Genomic DNA, 16,972 nt, shown 5'->3' with positions numbered 1-16,972 from the left:
AACAATTCATTTTGTATTTTTTTTTTTTTTAATTATTATTTAAAATAATTTGACATGTCCTATTTCTATAGTAAGCAATTATTATAAGTTATATATTTTACTTATTTATTTATTTATTTCATACGGAGTAAACTCACTATATCTTATATCTCACTTGTAGATTTAAATTACTGAATATTATTCTACAACCAATGTAGATTACATAGATAATGTTTTTAGTGTACAAAATAATTATTAAATTTTTGTTATAAGCGATTCATAAAACATTTATATTAAGAAGCACCGTGAGTATTATACATAATATGCTCTTATAGAATAATGTAACAATTACTTTCTACTATATTTAAAAAAAAAAATCTTATAACAGTTTCAAGTTTACATAGAAAGAATTTAAATTAAAATATTATTAATTTAACAAAGGAATGGTTAAAATTATAAACTTAAAATAATTAATTTATAAATAAACAATAATATTTAATATAAAGGAATAATTTTTTTTCTGTACAAACCTATACACTTCTCACTAAATAATACTAAATAGTTTTGAATAAACTCACAGTCACTTTTTAATGAATAATAGTATTAGTTGATTCTTCAAACACTTGTCTAAACAATAATGAATTTTTGTCAATAACAATTGCATCAATGTGACATCGATCCTTTTTCATAAAAGCATTTGATGTTACCCATTTGTTGTCATGAGGATTATATATTTCAAATATATTTGAACTGGAAGTATCTATCATTTTTCCTCCAAATAAATAAATATTACCATTCATTGCTACAGCACCTATAAGTATAAATATATAATAATAATAATGATGTCAAATATTTTTGATTAGGTACAGTTTTTAAATTTTACCAGAATATGATCTAGCAAAATTTAGTTCGGCTAAGGATACCCATTCTTCAGTTAAAGTACAGTATGCCCATACAGTTTTGTAATAATTTTCCAAACATTGACCACCAATAATATAAATATTTCCGTTTAATGTGCAAACTGCTGAACCCTTATTAAACTCAGGTATTGGATCAATATATTTCCACTTATTATTACGAGGATCATAATATCCAGCTTCAGTCTTTCCAATCTAAATTTAAAAGCAAAATACCTTTTTCAAATATAATTTTTAGAATCATTAAATTTACATTAAATCATAACAAAATTATTAAAATGGTAAATTGAAAAACTGTTATCTTTGCTATACATACTTTTAATATAATTTAAAGTTAAAACTGCTTTCTTTACTTCATAAATTATGATTCTCCGGTGTAAAATAGATGTGAATAGCTTATAATTTAATTTAAATTTAACACATTTGTAAAAGTGTAAATAAATAAATATATTATAAGTAAATGTTATGTTTTTTTATTATTATACATAAATTATAAATATTATTCGATGATGTATAACCTCCACATTTACTATATAACAGAGGTTATCTATTAGATGGATTAATTTTTCATATTAATAATAACAACAAAATAAAAACAATAAGACAATAAATATTGTAACAATTATAAAGAATAATAATATATATGGTTTAATAGAAGATTTTAAGATAGTTATTGGTATATACTTATAATTATTTATAATCATAAATATAAAATAAAAATATTGAAAAAAAAAACTTTAGACAAAACACAAATAATGTTATTCTTTATTGTATTTAAAATGCTTTAATTCCATAAATGTATAAAGTGAAATTTGTAGATTTAAACTAAATGACATAAATGAAAAAAAAAATTATATTCTCTCTCCAGTCTTAGTTATGACTGTTATAAAAGTCTGAGAGATTTTTGTGTGTTGCATCCTTTTAATTTTAACATTATTAACTTCGCTTTAAATTTTAATATTAACCCGTTATAATCACATTATATGAATATTTTACCATATTAATAAGAAATAATGTGGAATGTTTGATTTAAAAATCACTTAAAAGATTAAAATAAACAACTTACTATGTAAATTAATCCTTTAACACGAGCAACATAAGTATCATTTTTAAATGTCTCAATTTGGTTGATTTCAGAATAAACGATATACCACGCCTTTTTATTTAAATCATAATATTCTATAACACTGGCATTTTGTTTTTCAGAAGTGCAACCGCCAATCTAAAAAAAAATTATAATATTTCATGATTATTAGTTTTTTTTTAATTGAAATTTTTTTATAAATCAATAAATCCATAACATTATAATAAATTAATTGTGAATTAGAAATTATTAAGTGTATACTATATAAAAATAAGATTTTTACCACATAAACATATGACTCAAGCTGTATTATATATGGCTTAAGACGTTCAAAATGCATATCAATTAAGGATATCCATTTATTTGTTTTCAAATCAAACATGTTTGCCAATTTCATTCCACTACCATATCTAGAACCTCCAGCAGCAAATAAATTATTTTTATCGAGTAAAACTACTGTACACAAAGTTCTAGGAGGTAATAAGCGATATTGAAAGGTTTTACAAAGACAATTTTCACACATGCAAGTCTGCCATTGATCAAAGGCAGCATCATACCACTCTGGAGTTGATTCAAATGGATAATGACTTAGCACTAATATGCCCTATAATAACAAGAGTAAATTAATGTATATTAAAATCTAAAATATTTGTTTTTAATTTGAGGGTAACTTGTCTATTTTAATAAAAAAAACCTTTAAGATAGTTAGCATATAAACTATAAATTAATTAATCAAACACTAACTTTTCTAAATGGTCTTCGATGCTCCATTCGAAAAGAACTAATTTCATTAAGTTTAGCACCTTGAAACTCATGAACCTTAATGACTCCTTGGTAAGTATTTAGAACTAATGGCAATCGAACATACCATAATAATTCTGACGAATATTTGGATCTGGTTGCAGGATCATATTTTATCCAATTCATAACAACATCATAAACCTTAAAATAAAATAGATTCATAACTATACAATAACCTATTTAATAACCTAATAAAAAATTATACCATTTCTTCTTTAGCAAATAAATCTTCATTCTTGAGTAACACCAGTATTTCATCAAAATTAGTCTCCATAAACTTTTTAGTATTAGCTACAAGTCTAAAAATAATTAATAATATTAGTAAATTTATTTTCAAATTCAATTTGGTTGCATGAATTAATAACTATACAATATATTTTAAGACAGAATTAATGAAATAAATAAAGTATAGATATGCGGGGATTCATTTCAATTTTTTGATTTTTGTATTTTGGTGCCAAAATTTTTACAAGCCTATTTTAAAATTAATAAATAATTATTAGACCCTAATTTACTCAATATAGTTATAATTGGCGCTCAGGAGTTATTAAAATGCATATTTTTTTTAATAATCCAAAAAAGCAATGCAAAATAAAAAAATTTTTCAAGAAGTGAGAGATTTAAAAAAAATGTAACTTTAAAAAATGCTTTTTTTTATACATATTTAATACTGGTTTGAGGAATACATTAAATGTTTTTTTTTTTAGGAACATTAAATTATTAAATTATTTTATTATCTTTAGAACTATTTTTGTTTGATAATAAATTAGGTTAATTTACAATCATCATACAAAGATAAAATATTTTACAAAGAACGTTATAAGTTTTAACATCACATAGTCAATTGGCAGGTCATCACAGACTATAGTTATGGTCCACCATGTCAAGCTTATCTCATATATAACGGATTGGTATTTTAACCTTTTATTTTTAATTAATAAGCATATTTTTAATGTACCTTTATTTAAAATTTAAAAATTTATTTTTAAAATTAAAATTTAGTTTATATATAGATTTAAATATAAAAATTACCTGAAATTATTTATTATATAAGTCATGCATAAAGAATAGAGATCATTTAATCCTAGTGTATTAGCCAAATCTTTCATATCTATGCAATTTTCTGTGTCAATTATCTTTTTAATGTAGTTAACACAAGCATTTTGAACTTCATCTAGTAAAAATATACTAGAACTAATCAATAGATCCTGAAATAAAAATAAAACTGAGCATGTTTAATTATACTCTGACCCATAAGATAAGTAAACCATTTCCCACATGCAGAGAGATGTCAGTGATAATCCCAAGGCATTATTTTCCTCACACAAACATTCAGTGCAGTATATATTTATATAAACTGAGTTACAAACCACTGTCAATTATCAAACAAAATTGGGGCAAGACACGATTTACTTCTCTTATGGTCCAAAATATATATTATAATATTAATAAGGTAAAATGTTATGGGGGAAACAAATAATAAAAATACTAAATTAGGCTGAAAATATACAAAATAACTATTACCTGAACATTATTTTCTGTAATATATATTTCTGATGTATAAAAAAATTGAACAAGTGTACTCAAAATGTCAAAGCTAACATCAGTTATATTTATTTCTATTTTATCTTGAAACCGTTCTTTAAAATAACTGTCAAACATTCTATCAAAATAATCACTATTTGAAGCTAAAACGGTTTTGTGGGCATTTAGTTTTTGGTTATTCACAACCAATGATACATCCATTGTAGATTCGTCTCTGAAATTAATTATATTAACAGATAATGTGATTTAAAATTAAATTTTATAATATTGCATAAAATGTGTTTACTAATAAATAAAAATATAGTACACCGTATACATACAGTCGCATCAAATTTGAGTAAGGTTCATTTATTCCTCTGTAATTGAAACCTTTAGATGTTAAAGCAATTTCGTTTTCCTCATCTGAGTATCTAAAAATCATTATTAAAGTATAAACATAATGGTTAGGTACAATCTTGTACTTTTTCATGCTCATAACTTATAAGTAGAATAAAATGTATAGAAATATATTATTTTTAGTTAACAAAATAAACCCGTCCAAAAATAGTTGTTTTTTTGTTAACTAAACAATGATGGCACTATTTATTTTATCTTTCATGCCCAAACACAGCATATTGAATATATTCTACAGAATTTATTTTATGTTTTAAAACATTAAATATTTTGAAGATGTCATTAGCATTTTTAAACTGTAATATTCTGCATATCTACTTACTACTTGTATAAACAAGTCTTTAGTGCTAACATTCCTATAAATGGAATACAAAAATTGATTACTAATAATTTTTATTTAACTAACTGGGTAAAGTATGTTATCATTAATCAATGCATACAAACATCAAGTATTATAGTACTATACAGTTCTACAATACTCAAATATAAAACTACAATGTGTAGGTATGATAATATAATTATGTTAATAAAAATACCGATTTGATTTTGATGGGCTATCTTCTTGGTCTGATGTTTCCATTTCAGAATCCATTCTACTGCCTTTATTAGCCAAACATTTTCATCCTAAAATGTCCAACAATCAAGTTCTCATTAATCTCGTTTCTATTAAGTGACTATCCTTAATTGTATCTATACCGTTATACTATATTATTTTGATTTCGAAATATAATAGATTTTTGAAAATCGAATCCGTCGCATGAAAGTTGTGATAATTCGACATCACAATAAATTCACGGTTTACAATTCACAGCCTCGCAGGAATCGACACTTCGGCAGGATGATCCGCGGCCGATGCGCATGGCGCGCCGAAACGATAATAAGAATGTGGTGGTGTTGTGGTGTGATAATACATCAGTACTGCAAACCTTAAAATTCAAACTATTTTTTTTTATATATATTAAAAATTTGGGATCTGTAGAACACTAGAACCACAGAATAAAATATGTATATTTTATTCTCTGCTAGAACATCTTCAAATTCTTCGATCTTAAAATCACCAGACTAAAACCATAGACCTATTAATATAGTTTATAAATAGTATAACTATTATACAGTATAACTGACTAAAAGGCAGGTATAGTAACCACGAATTAAGATATACCAACACGAACTAAGATATACAGGACTGTAAACGATATGGTTGGAGGGTGTGAGAGGTAAATCCTCCTCAATGTATACAATGAGCAGGGTACGGAGGCTTCGAGTTCTTGTCAACACTTGCGCTATCTAGGTATCAAAAAACAAGAAATTAATAAATCGGCATGCTAATCCGTCTTCACTTATAAATCTCCCGCCTTTTTCATGCTTCGTAATATATATAGTTATACAAAATTATAATATATTATATACCTACCTAACATGTTATAATCATAATTCATTTATGTTTCATCTTAACTTTGATGACTTGATGTTCAACATAGTACAGATTCAGAAGTTTTTAACATAACAATTGATCATGTTCTTGAATAACATGGTGATTTACTGACATTTCCTTGTAATGATCATAAAACTGAAATAATGACTAATATTTTCCACCACAACATCACTATGAGAATGAAACAGTTTACTTTATCACAAAACAAACAATTAAAAAAGAAGTTACAAGAAAAAAAATATCAAAACTTATTATTACATAATAGGTACTTAATAAATTATTTCCGTTATATTATATACTAAATACAATTATACAATAAATTATTACAAATTATAATTAATATATCTATATTCTATAATAACAACTTACTATAAACTCGTAATTCGGATAGCAGCCGCCGGCCAAGAGTTGAGCGCTAGTGTTGATTAGAACCGAAATTCCCTCGTCTCCCGCACAATCATAATATTAAGGTGTACTCGTATCAGTGTCGAAGCTTAAGTTTTTAGTTGGGGAGACATTGAATAAAATAACATAAATACGCTTGGATTCTTCCCTTTTTATTTTACCTATTAGATAATACATTTTTTTCATATGAGTAATTAATAATTCCATCGTTCAAAATGCCATAAATTAAATCATCAGCCACGAGGAAAAACTATAATATAAAAACAACAATATTAAGAAACACGTAGGTACCTATTGGCTATCAGTAATAGCGATTTACAGGGGACGATGGCGATGTCGATAATTGAGGAAATCCGAATAACGAGACGTGTCTTATAGCGAAGATAAACCCCAATTTACATTAAAATCCCCCCTGTACCCGCGCACCCATAATGGGAGACGTTGCATAGTAACGTCTCTTTGATATACAGTCAAATTCGCGTATAACGATGCCGTATATAACGATATTCCGGATATAGCGATGTTATTTTAAAACGAAAATTGGTTTTTATAATCACCTATAGCGATTAATAATATTATATTGTAGTATATTGTATAGTAAATTTGATTTCGTCCAAATCGATAATTCTTAATCTTATCTGTTGATCAGGTGCGTACTTTTGTTTCGGTAAACAGTGACATAAATACGCCAGATGAATCAATGGCATTAAATAATATTTCTAATTATATTAAAAAATCTTATTCAAATTATAAACAAACTACTATTATGGATTATTTTTCAAATAAATCGTAAACATATACTATATATGTATTATAATATGAACTTTTACTAAAATTTATATAAATACCTTGAATGTTAATATATGTAATCTTAAATAAAATTATACAGTAAAAAATGTGTTTAATAAATCAATTTTTCAAAAAAATCATGTTAGTTTTTATGATCCAGTTATAACGAAGTTCAGTTATAACGATCACATTCCCTAGGTTCCTAGAAGATCGTTATAAGCGAATTTTACTGTAATATAATATTTGAAATGACCCGCACGGCCGTATTGCGCGCATCTAATATATTTTAATAATTCTCAAAGACTATAACTGTACAACGAAAAACCAATTTTAACAAATATTAAATATATATCATTTTTATAATATAAATCACGTTAAAATTTGTAAATATTTTATAAAACAAAATTATTTGTCCTGTGTTCTAATTTCTTAGTGGGTAGACGTTGTCTCATTGTCTCCTATGACGCTTCGCCACTGACTCGTATCAACATTCGTTTCCAGTCCTGTATATCTTAGTTCGTATACATACTAATTAATTTTAAATACTATCCATGTAAATATAATTGAAAGGTGAATAGCAGAAAAAGTATTGTTTGAAAATAAGGTTGACAGAAGGAAATGTAAGTCAAATTAAAAAATGTCTAGACCAATTGGCAACAAGCAACATTTATTGCTGACATTATGTTAGGCTTCGGTCCCCACTACGTGGCCCGCACTAAAATTAAATTATTTAATCTAAAATCCAAAATTCTATAAGCAGTGAATTAAATGAACGTCGCTTATTATCTTATAATTTTTATTTATTTTATCTTTCTATTTTAAACTTTTATAAAATTACCAGTTGGACATATAACTGATAAGTAGGCACCAACGAGCTACGATTATGAGTTTGTATTAATTTTATTATAAATCCAAGAAAAACAATTGTGTCATTCATGTACTTTTACAAATAACAATATATATATATATATAATTTTTATGTTTTTAATTATTAAAAAAATCATTAAAAATGTATGCGGCCTGCAAATAATTTTCAAAAATTACATTTGGCCCATTCTACAATCCTAGTGAGGACTGCTGGTGTTAGGTCTAGGTCTTGGTTCAACATCAGTTAATTTAAAATTTTCTAATAATCAATTTATATCAAATATTGGCATTCCTTTTAAATTGCTTAATTCTAAAAGTCAAGAACAATTTATGAAATCACGTTTTAAAAAAAAATATTTTGTATTTTACAACTTACATTATTAAATAGATTTATACTTGTGACTCTATGGTTTTTTTATAAAATTGAAATATGGTTACATATTTGCTATTCTATAATCAATTATAATTAAAATTAAAATCTTGGTACATTATATTAACTAAAGATGAATAAATAATTTTTATTTTTTGATACGCCTGCGACTGGTACATCTAAAATAATTTATTACATTAATTAAAAAAAAAAACCAGACAGCATATTATATCGAGTGGTAACAAAAGTCCGGCGAAAGAAAGTCCAGTTTATTTATTATATACAGTCGAGTCGCGATAATTCGAAATTGAAGGGAGATAAAAATTCGCTTTGAGATATCTAACTCGAATTTATATTAATTTATATTTTTAGGGAAATAAAAATAAAATCAAGTTGTCAAGTTTTTCGAGTTATCGGATTATCACGATTCGACTGTATATTTATTTACTTCAACTTAAATCAATATTATGAGTACAATACAAATTAAAATATGACATTACACACCAAAAACCGTTAGATTTTTGAAAATGTACAAAGGGGGAGTAGAATAGAAGAGATTGGGATTTGGGAACCAGCTAGGATAAAAAAATACATAGGGTAAGATAAAACATTTCAATTTTTCAAAACTTATAGTCAGGGCTAGGATTTTTATGCAATAAATAATTGTAAAATGTGCATTTTATTTACCAAAATATGCAATTAAATTTTTATAAGATATACACAAAAATATAGTAACAAAATAAATATTTATTTATTGAAATACATCAGTGATTGGCTGTTTGTCTTAGAATAATATCATTGAGAAATAAAATAAAATAATTTAGAAATAAAATTTATAATTTAAATTCAATAGTGTAAATACGTATTATATGCTACGACCACATATTTTTTAAAATTTTCGAGTACCTATAAATGATCAGCTAATTTATTGTATTTATCTTAATCAGTCAAAATATTCAATCTTTTATATCGCAATTGTACGGTATTTTATATCAATTGTACCATAGGATTGTATTTATAAAAATAAAATTTATGTTTGCAAAAAAACCAATTTTTATACTTTAATCAGCAGGGCTATAGAATTAAATACGAAATATTAATTACGAAATATACTATAAAACATGCATTTTTCGTATTCTTATAAAAATATGCAATAATATTCATTTTATTCAATATATGCAATAATATAATTTTTAACCAAAAAATGCAAAAACATGCGAGATAAAAACCCCATCATTTATCTCATCAAGAAGTAATTTGTGGACATTACAGACAAAAACAATAATCAGAACTCAGAAGTCTCTAAATAAACATGCTGTTGCATGTTACATTGCATTTGTAACAAATTCTATTGTTCACATTTTTCAATAATTGTTTTATTATTTTTTATGGTCAAACTTACAAATGTGAAATGAAATGTTATATCAAACCATAAATAGTTTTTTTACCTTGGTTCCCAACCTAAGCAATTCATACAAAAGTATAATATTGTGTACATAAATATATTATTAACTTATAAATATATATATATATATAAACTGGACTTTTGTTCGCGGGACTTTTTTAACGGACTTTCTTTCGCCGGGCTTTTAGGCAGAATACTGTTGAGTAGATATCGTCATTAAAGAGTAATCAGTAGGTTATAGATGCATTAAATTTTAATTCAAATTTCAATGATGCATGATTATATACGAAGAAAAACTGATATACCTACAATTTGTTAAATTAGTTTTAACATGTCAAACCTTTAGTGTATTACTAATTGAAAATAAGGTGGCTTCTACAACGCCTGAAATCGAGGCACACCAGCCGCTAGTAAATTAATAAAATACCAGTACTGACAGTACTTATTAATATAATACGAAACGTTGTGAAACATGCAGAATCGTTTTTCGTAAATTTGTGATATAAGTATATAACATTAAAATATTTAATTTTAATTTAACACACATTATTAGTAGGGCAGAGGAGTTGTAGCATTTGCTTATTTGTTTTGCACAGTCACAAAAACAGCAGAATACAAAACAAATACGATTCATGCTTTCACACAGTTAGTTTTGAAATTTTATTTTACATATAAATGCATATTTTGAGTAATTTTTGTTTTTAGGGCATATTTTACATTTTTATACACAATTTTATATTTTTTGAGACATATTTAACTTAAATCAATTTTTTCCACACTGACATTATTTTTATTTTAAACAATACAGTCAAAATGTTTGGATAAAAATTTATATATTTTTAATTTTTGTTGTATAATATGGTTTTTGACTATCCATAGACACACGTTTTTCCTAAAAGCACTTGCAGAGGATCGCCGATAAGCCTGCAATAATATTAATTTGCTGTAAAAATTGTATTAATAGATAGATAACAATCTAACGTCATACACTAGTCCATATCTAGGACATCGTCACCACAGTGAGCCGTGTGCGCACTATACGGGTTTTTATTCGATTAGGGTTTATTTATTATTATTTTTTAGTGCCAGAAGAAGAAATATAAAAATAAGAAAAATTTATTTTGTTTATTTGGCTATGGTATAAAATATATTTAAATTATAAAATCAGTTCCGCGATAGCCGCCGATCGGTACGCACGTGTGTATAGTGCGCCTAAGCTAATTAATTAATCTTTCTATAATGATCATTAATTTATTATTATTGTGTTTTTCTCTCTATCCGGTTAATCAAAGATGTGACATAGACTAAGTTCTATTTACTCTTCTATTTTAACTAAAGTCTGCACACAATAAACGATAAAAATATTACGTCCTCAGTAATATTGTCAGTGTAACGCATACGGTCTCATCGGCGGCCGCCTCGGCGGTCTCGTTATTATACAACAATCTAATTAAGCTATCGCAACCCACCGTCTTCATCATCGTTCTTATCGCGACTGCGATTGACTGATATTATACTATTTAGAAACTCATTAATTCTATTCTATTTACATCCAACTCATTTTAATCAAAATGAACAGTAAAAATAATAATATCGTATCTCCGATAAAAATTGTAAGCAAGAATAGGCAATCAGATGAAAGTTGGACCATACAGCAAAAACCTAAAAGAAACCACTCTAGTTCTTCTAACTCTACGCCGAACTCTCCAAGTGATCATCAACCTAAACCAAAAAAAAAAATATTCGCGTCAGCAAATCGTTTTGAGGTTCTCGCTTCAAACGAAGATCAGGACTCAAATCAGATGGACGGTCTAAATGACAACCAGCTCAATGATAATACCAAAAATAACGAAGATACCAATAACACACAGACTGATAGTGCAAATACAAATGTTCCGCCAATCAAAGCTCCTCCTCCAGTTTTCGTAAGAGGCGTCGAGAACTTTCCGGAACTATGCACAGTACTTATAGAGCTAATCGGTGTTGAAAACTTTGTCTGTAAATCATCTACAGATAGACTAAAAATTCAAACCAGCACTCCAGACGCTTATAGATCACTAATACGGTATTTAAAGGAAGAAAAAGCCGAATACCACACCTACCAACTTCAACAAGACAAACCTGTCCGAGTTGTAATTCGCAACTTACATCCATCGACGCCTACTAGTATCATAAAATCTGAATTAGAATTTCGTCAATTTGAAGTAAGAAATATTACCAATGTTTTACATAAAACAAATAAGCACCCGTTACCACTTTTTTTTGTCGACCTGGAACCCTGCAGCCAATCAAACGATATTTATAAATTGACATCTCTATTACATACAAAAATTAAAGTAGAAGAACCTTTCAAAGCCAAAACTATAAGCCAATGTCTAAATTGCCAGAACTACGGTCACACCAAAACGTACTGCGGCTATCCTCCACGATGTGCTCGCTGCGGCGCATGCCACCTATCATCCGCCTGTCCAAATCCACGCGATACCCCACCAACATGTGCACTCTGTCACGGGAGCCATCCAGCCAGTTATAAAGGATGTGCGGTATACAAGGACCTCCAAAGACGTAAGAAACCTGCCACTAATAATTTTTTTTTATCAGATAATATTAGAGATAAGTCACGTATTGTAAAAGACAGCCACCCTGCTCATGACACTAATACAAACCCCACCCTATCCTATGCACAGGCCACTTCAGGCCAATCCTCAAATCACCATCTGCCTTCACCGTCAGCTGATATCAATAAAACAATAACAAGCTTTCTAGAGGATTTCAAATCTCTAATAAATCCTTTAATATCTCTACTTACCAAAGTAATAACTAGTCTTTTAGATACTAAAAAATGATTAATAACACATACACAAACAAATCTCTTTTAATTTTATTATTCAATGCAAACGGCCTAAGAAATCATGTAAATGAAATCGAATCAGTACTACAAAACCAACGTATTGATATCGCATTAATTACCGAAACACATTTTACTCAATACTCTAACGTACATATTCCAGGTTACAAATTACTGAAAGCCAATCACCCAGATAATACGGCTCACGGCGGAGTTGCCATATTAATTAAATCCACCATAGCGTTCCAAATTCTCCCAAACTTCTGTCAGAATTTCTTACAGTCATGTGCGGTTTTAATTAATATAAATAACATCCCTGTAACAATTGCTGCACTATACTCACCTCCAAAACATATACTTACAGTTGCAGACTTTAATAACTATTTTTGTACTTTTGGCAACAATTTTATAGTTGGAGGTGACTTTAACGCCAAACATCAAAGTTGGGGATGTCGTACGAATAACCCACGTGGTCTTGTCTTACGAGACTTCACATGTATAAAAAAACTTAAAATACTTGCTCCCCCTGGCCCTACTTACTGGCCAACTTCTGCTCGTAAAAACCCAGATATACTTGACATATTTGTTTCAAAAATCCCATCTAACCTATTTCACTCTACTGATAATATCTTGGACTTAAATTCAGACCATTCTTCAGTCATACTAACACTCAACGCATATCCATTAACTTGCCCGAAACCTCCTAAACTCTTCAATGCCACAACTGATCGATATAAATTTCATGATCTTGTTAATCAAAATATAAAACTTGATATCAAATTAAAATCCACGGATGATATTGATGTAGCAGTAAATAGCTTCACAAATATAATTCAGTCTGCGGCATGGTCAACCTCCTCTGTAGTAAGTCATTGTTCCTCATATCAACCCTCTTTACCAAGTCATATACGAACACTTATAGTGGAAAAACGGAGAGCAAGAGCCCTATACCAACGGTACCGTCTCCCATCTCTTAAACAAAAATACAATAACTTGTCTAACTCACTCAAGAAAGTTTTATCTAAAAATAAAGATATTTCATTTGCAAACCATTTAACTGACCTTTCGGCTAAGGATGGGAGTCTCTGGAAGGCAACAAAACAAACTCTTCAATACAAAGCCTCATTGCCCCCAATAAAAAATCCGGATGGTAGTCCTGCTTCTTCTGACGCTGAAAAAGCTGAACTATTTAAAAATCATCTTCATGAAATTTTTCAACCTCACCCTGAAACATTTTCACTAGCTACTACAAACACTGTACAAATGTATCTAGACTCTTCTCTCCCTATGTCTCCACCAGTTAAACACTTGACGCCCAGTGACTTAAAATATACAATACAAAAATACTCACTTAAGAAATCCCCAGGATTCGACTTAATTACAGCGGAAGTCGCCAGATGCTTACCCAAACGTGCCATCACTCTACTTACCCACATTTTCAATGCTACTCTAAGACTCTCTTACTTCCCCCTTCTCTGGAAGTACTCTAAAATCATCCTAATCCCTAAACCGAACAAACCACCTGACTCCTTAAATTCTTATAGACCGATCAGTTTATTGCCATTTTTCGGCAAAATACTGGAAAGACTTCTGCTTAAACGTATCCTTCCTATTATGTTTGATAAAAAAATCTTACCCGACTATCAATTTGGTTTTCGTGCTAAGCACTCGACTATTCACCAAGTCCATAGAGTTGTTGACGCTGTCTCCTTTGCCCTCGAAAAAAAACATTACTGCACCTGCGCATTCCTTGACGTATCCCAGGCCTTTGATAGAGTATGGCATGAAGGTCTGTTATACAAATTAAAAAAGTTTCTACACCCAACTTACTACATTATACTCAAATCATATCTCACAGACCGTTACTTCCAGGTCCATTTTGGTACTTCTGACTCTAATATAGCAGGAATTGCAGCAGGCGTTCCGCAAGGTGGAATCCTCTCCCCAATTCTGTACAATATTTATACATCTGACCAACCGACCACACCCAACACATTGGTAGCAGACTATGCGGACGACAAAGTCATAATATCATCCAGTCCAGATCCTACTATAGCCTCCAAAAACCTACAAAACCATCTTTCATTAATGGAAGACTGGTACAAAAAGTGGCGTTTTAAAATTAACCAATCCAAATCTGTACATACTACATTTACACTTAAATTAACACCATGTCCTGAAGTAACGCTTTTTGGTACTCAGATTCCCCCATCCCCAAATGTTAAATATCTCGGACTAACTCTCGACCGCCGTCTTACATGGGCTCACCATATCAAAGCCAAAAGATTACAATTAAACTCCCGATTACGAATGCTCAAAACCCTAATTGTCAACAACAAACATTCAAAATTAAATATTAAATTACTTCTTTATAAATCTCTCTTAAAGCCAATTTGGACTTACGGCCTACAGCTATGGGGCAATGCGAAAAATTCTAATCTAGATAAAATCCAAAGGTTCCAAAATATAGCGTTAAGGAAAATAACCAATTCACCACCATATGTGTCAAATCACACACTTCATAAAGACCTGCATATGAAAACAATCCAGGAAGAGGCAAAAAATTACTACAAACGGTTCCACCTACGCCTTAACTCACATCCAAACCCACTCATAAAAAATCTAGGTGTATTAACCATCCCTGGTAACCCTCCTCGGCGTCTCAAGCGTAAATGGTGCAGAGACCTACTAAACCCTTAAAAAAAAAAAAATATTTGTATAAGTTAAAATAACATATACGTATGTAAAATAAAAGACGAAGTGTCATCAGTGGGTGGCTTCTTCACTCAAGATTTTCCTCCTGTAATATTATAGCCTATATTCTTATTGTGCCTTGTGTACAGATTGTATATATATTAATAAAGAAAAAAAAAAAAAAAAAATTATAAAATTGTTTTAAATTGTTTTACATGCTATTTATTTTATTAATAATTTTAAATAAATTCGTTAAAAAATTGTTTAAGTGCATATTTTAAATGCATATTATGGGGTTTTTAAGTGCATTAAGTGCTTGCATATTTAGAGCTTTTTTAGAGCAACAAGTCCTCTGCACTAAATAAATATTAGTATTAGTACATTACAAGGTAATTGATCAGTCATGTCACATTTAGGGGAGGAAAAATGCCCCAAGCGGCAAATTTTTGGGGGCGACAAAAGATTCTAATATTTGTTAATGACGTGTTCATAATTTTTTTAATTTTCATACCTTTTTCGTTATTGTTAAGTATTCGATAAGATATAATAATATTTTTATTCGATGTTCAAAAGGCTCGAGCTTTCGACCGCTCGAACGCGGTCCACTGTAACGGTCGGGTATGCAGACCGCCGTTGGCAGCGATCCGGTTGTATTATTTTATAGAGACCATGCAATCAGCCCGCGTCCTATGTGCCAGAGCCTAGTGTAATAACCAGGGTTGGGAGTTTATAGCAGTTAAAACTACATAAATATTCGCTATATTACGTTAAATATTGAGGAAGCGTACTTTTGGCATTTTAAATTTTTAAAACAAAGTTACTACACGTTTAACCGAAAGGCGAAATTAAAACGTAACACTCGAGTAAGGGCACATCACGAGACAAATGTGGACTGAATAAAAGAATTGACTATACAATGCATTCAACGCTTGTTCGTTGATAATCTTTAAATAATCGCAGTAGAAATACTAGAAATAGACAAAAAAAACCAAACAAAATCAGCAGATAACATAAATTAGAACCAAATACCTAATACGAAATCATAATACGTAATATTATATAATACCTAAATATTATCGGCGTATTGCCGTAATAGTATAACGCCGTATAATCGAGTCGCATCAGCGTAATCGGTCTATGTTTACTTAATCTATAAATTTACTTGACAATTTGACTGACAACAATTTAAAAACACATTTACTAAAATATAATTTCATAAAATATGATCAATTTTGATTCAATAACAGGTAAAAATGCAAAACATCTCAAAAAATACAAAAAAAGCACTAAATCTAAAAAATCGCAAAAAATGCAAAATAAAATTTTTAATTTGAGTTCTCCATGTCGTGAAACATTTTTAATTTACTCTGCTATTTCTTAAGCATATCATAAGAAAAAGAAATATGCTAATGCTATAAAATCCCAACCCTGGTAATAACT

The 16,972-nt window shown here is 28.9% G+C and overlaps 1 protein-coding gene across 1 annotated transcript; it reads right to left on the bottom strand.

The window, feature by feature from the left end:
- Nucleotides 1–53: 53 nt before the first annotated feature.
- On the bottom strand, nt 54–16,384 carry LOC113554518 (kelch-like protein 3). The gene is made up of 12 exons (XM_026958399.1): nt 16,044–16,384; nt 5,416–5,645; nt 5,256–5,343; nt 4,647–4,736; nt 4,306–4,540; nt 3,814–3,989; nt 2,987–3,080; nt 2,725–2,922; nt 2,264–2,584; nt 1,963–2,118; nt 863–1,091; nt 54–790 (listed from the first exon to the last, which is right to left on the bottom strand). Exons 3-12 carry the CDS (start codon nt 5,309–5,311, stop codon nt 567–569), a joined length of 1,779 nt encoding a protein of 592 aa, XP_026814200.1. The 5' UTR covers nt 5,312–5,343; nt 5,416–5,645; nt 16,044–16,384; the 3' UTR covers nt 54–566.
- Between the last annotated feature and the right edge of the window lie 588 nt (nt 16,385–16,972).

Source organism: Rhopalosiphum maidis, chromosome 2, assembly GCF_003676215.2.
Source record: "Rhopalosiphum maidis isolate BTI-1 chromosome 2, ASM367621v3, whole genome shotgun sequence".
NCBI lineage: Eukaryota > Metazoa > Arthropoda > Insecta > Hemiptera > Aphididae > Rhopalosiphum > Rhopalosiphum maidis.
The sequence above is the reverse complement of the archived record's forward strand: the minus strand, read 5'-3'. Positions and strand labels throughout refer to the sequence as shown.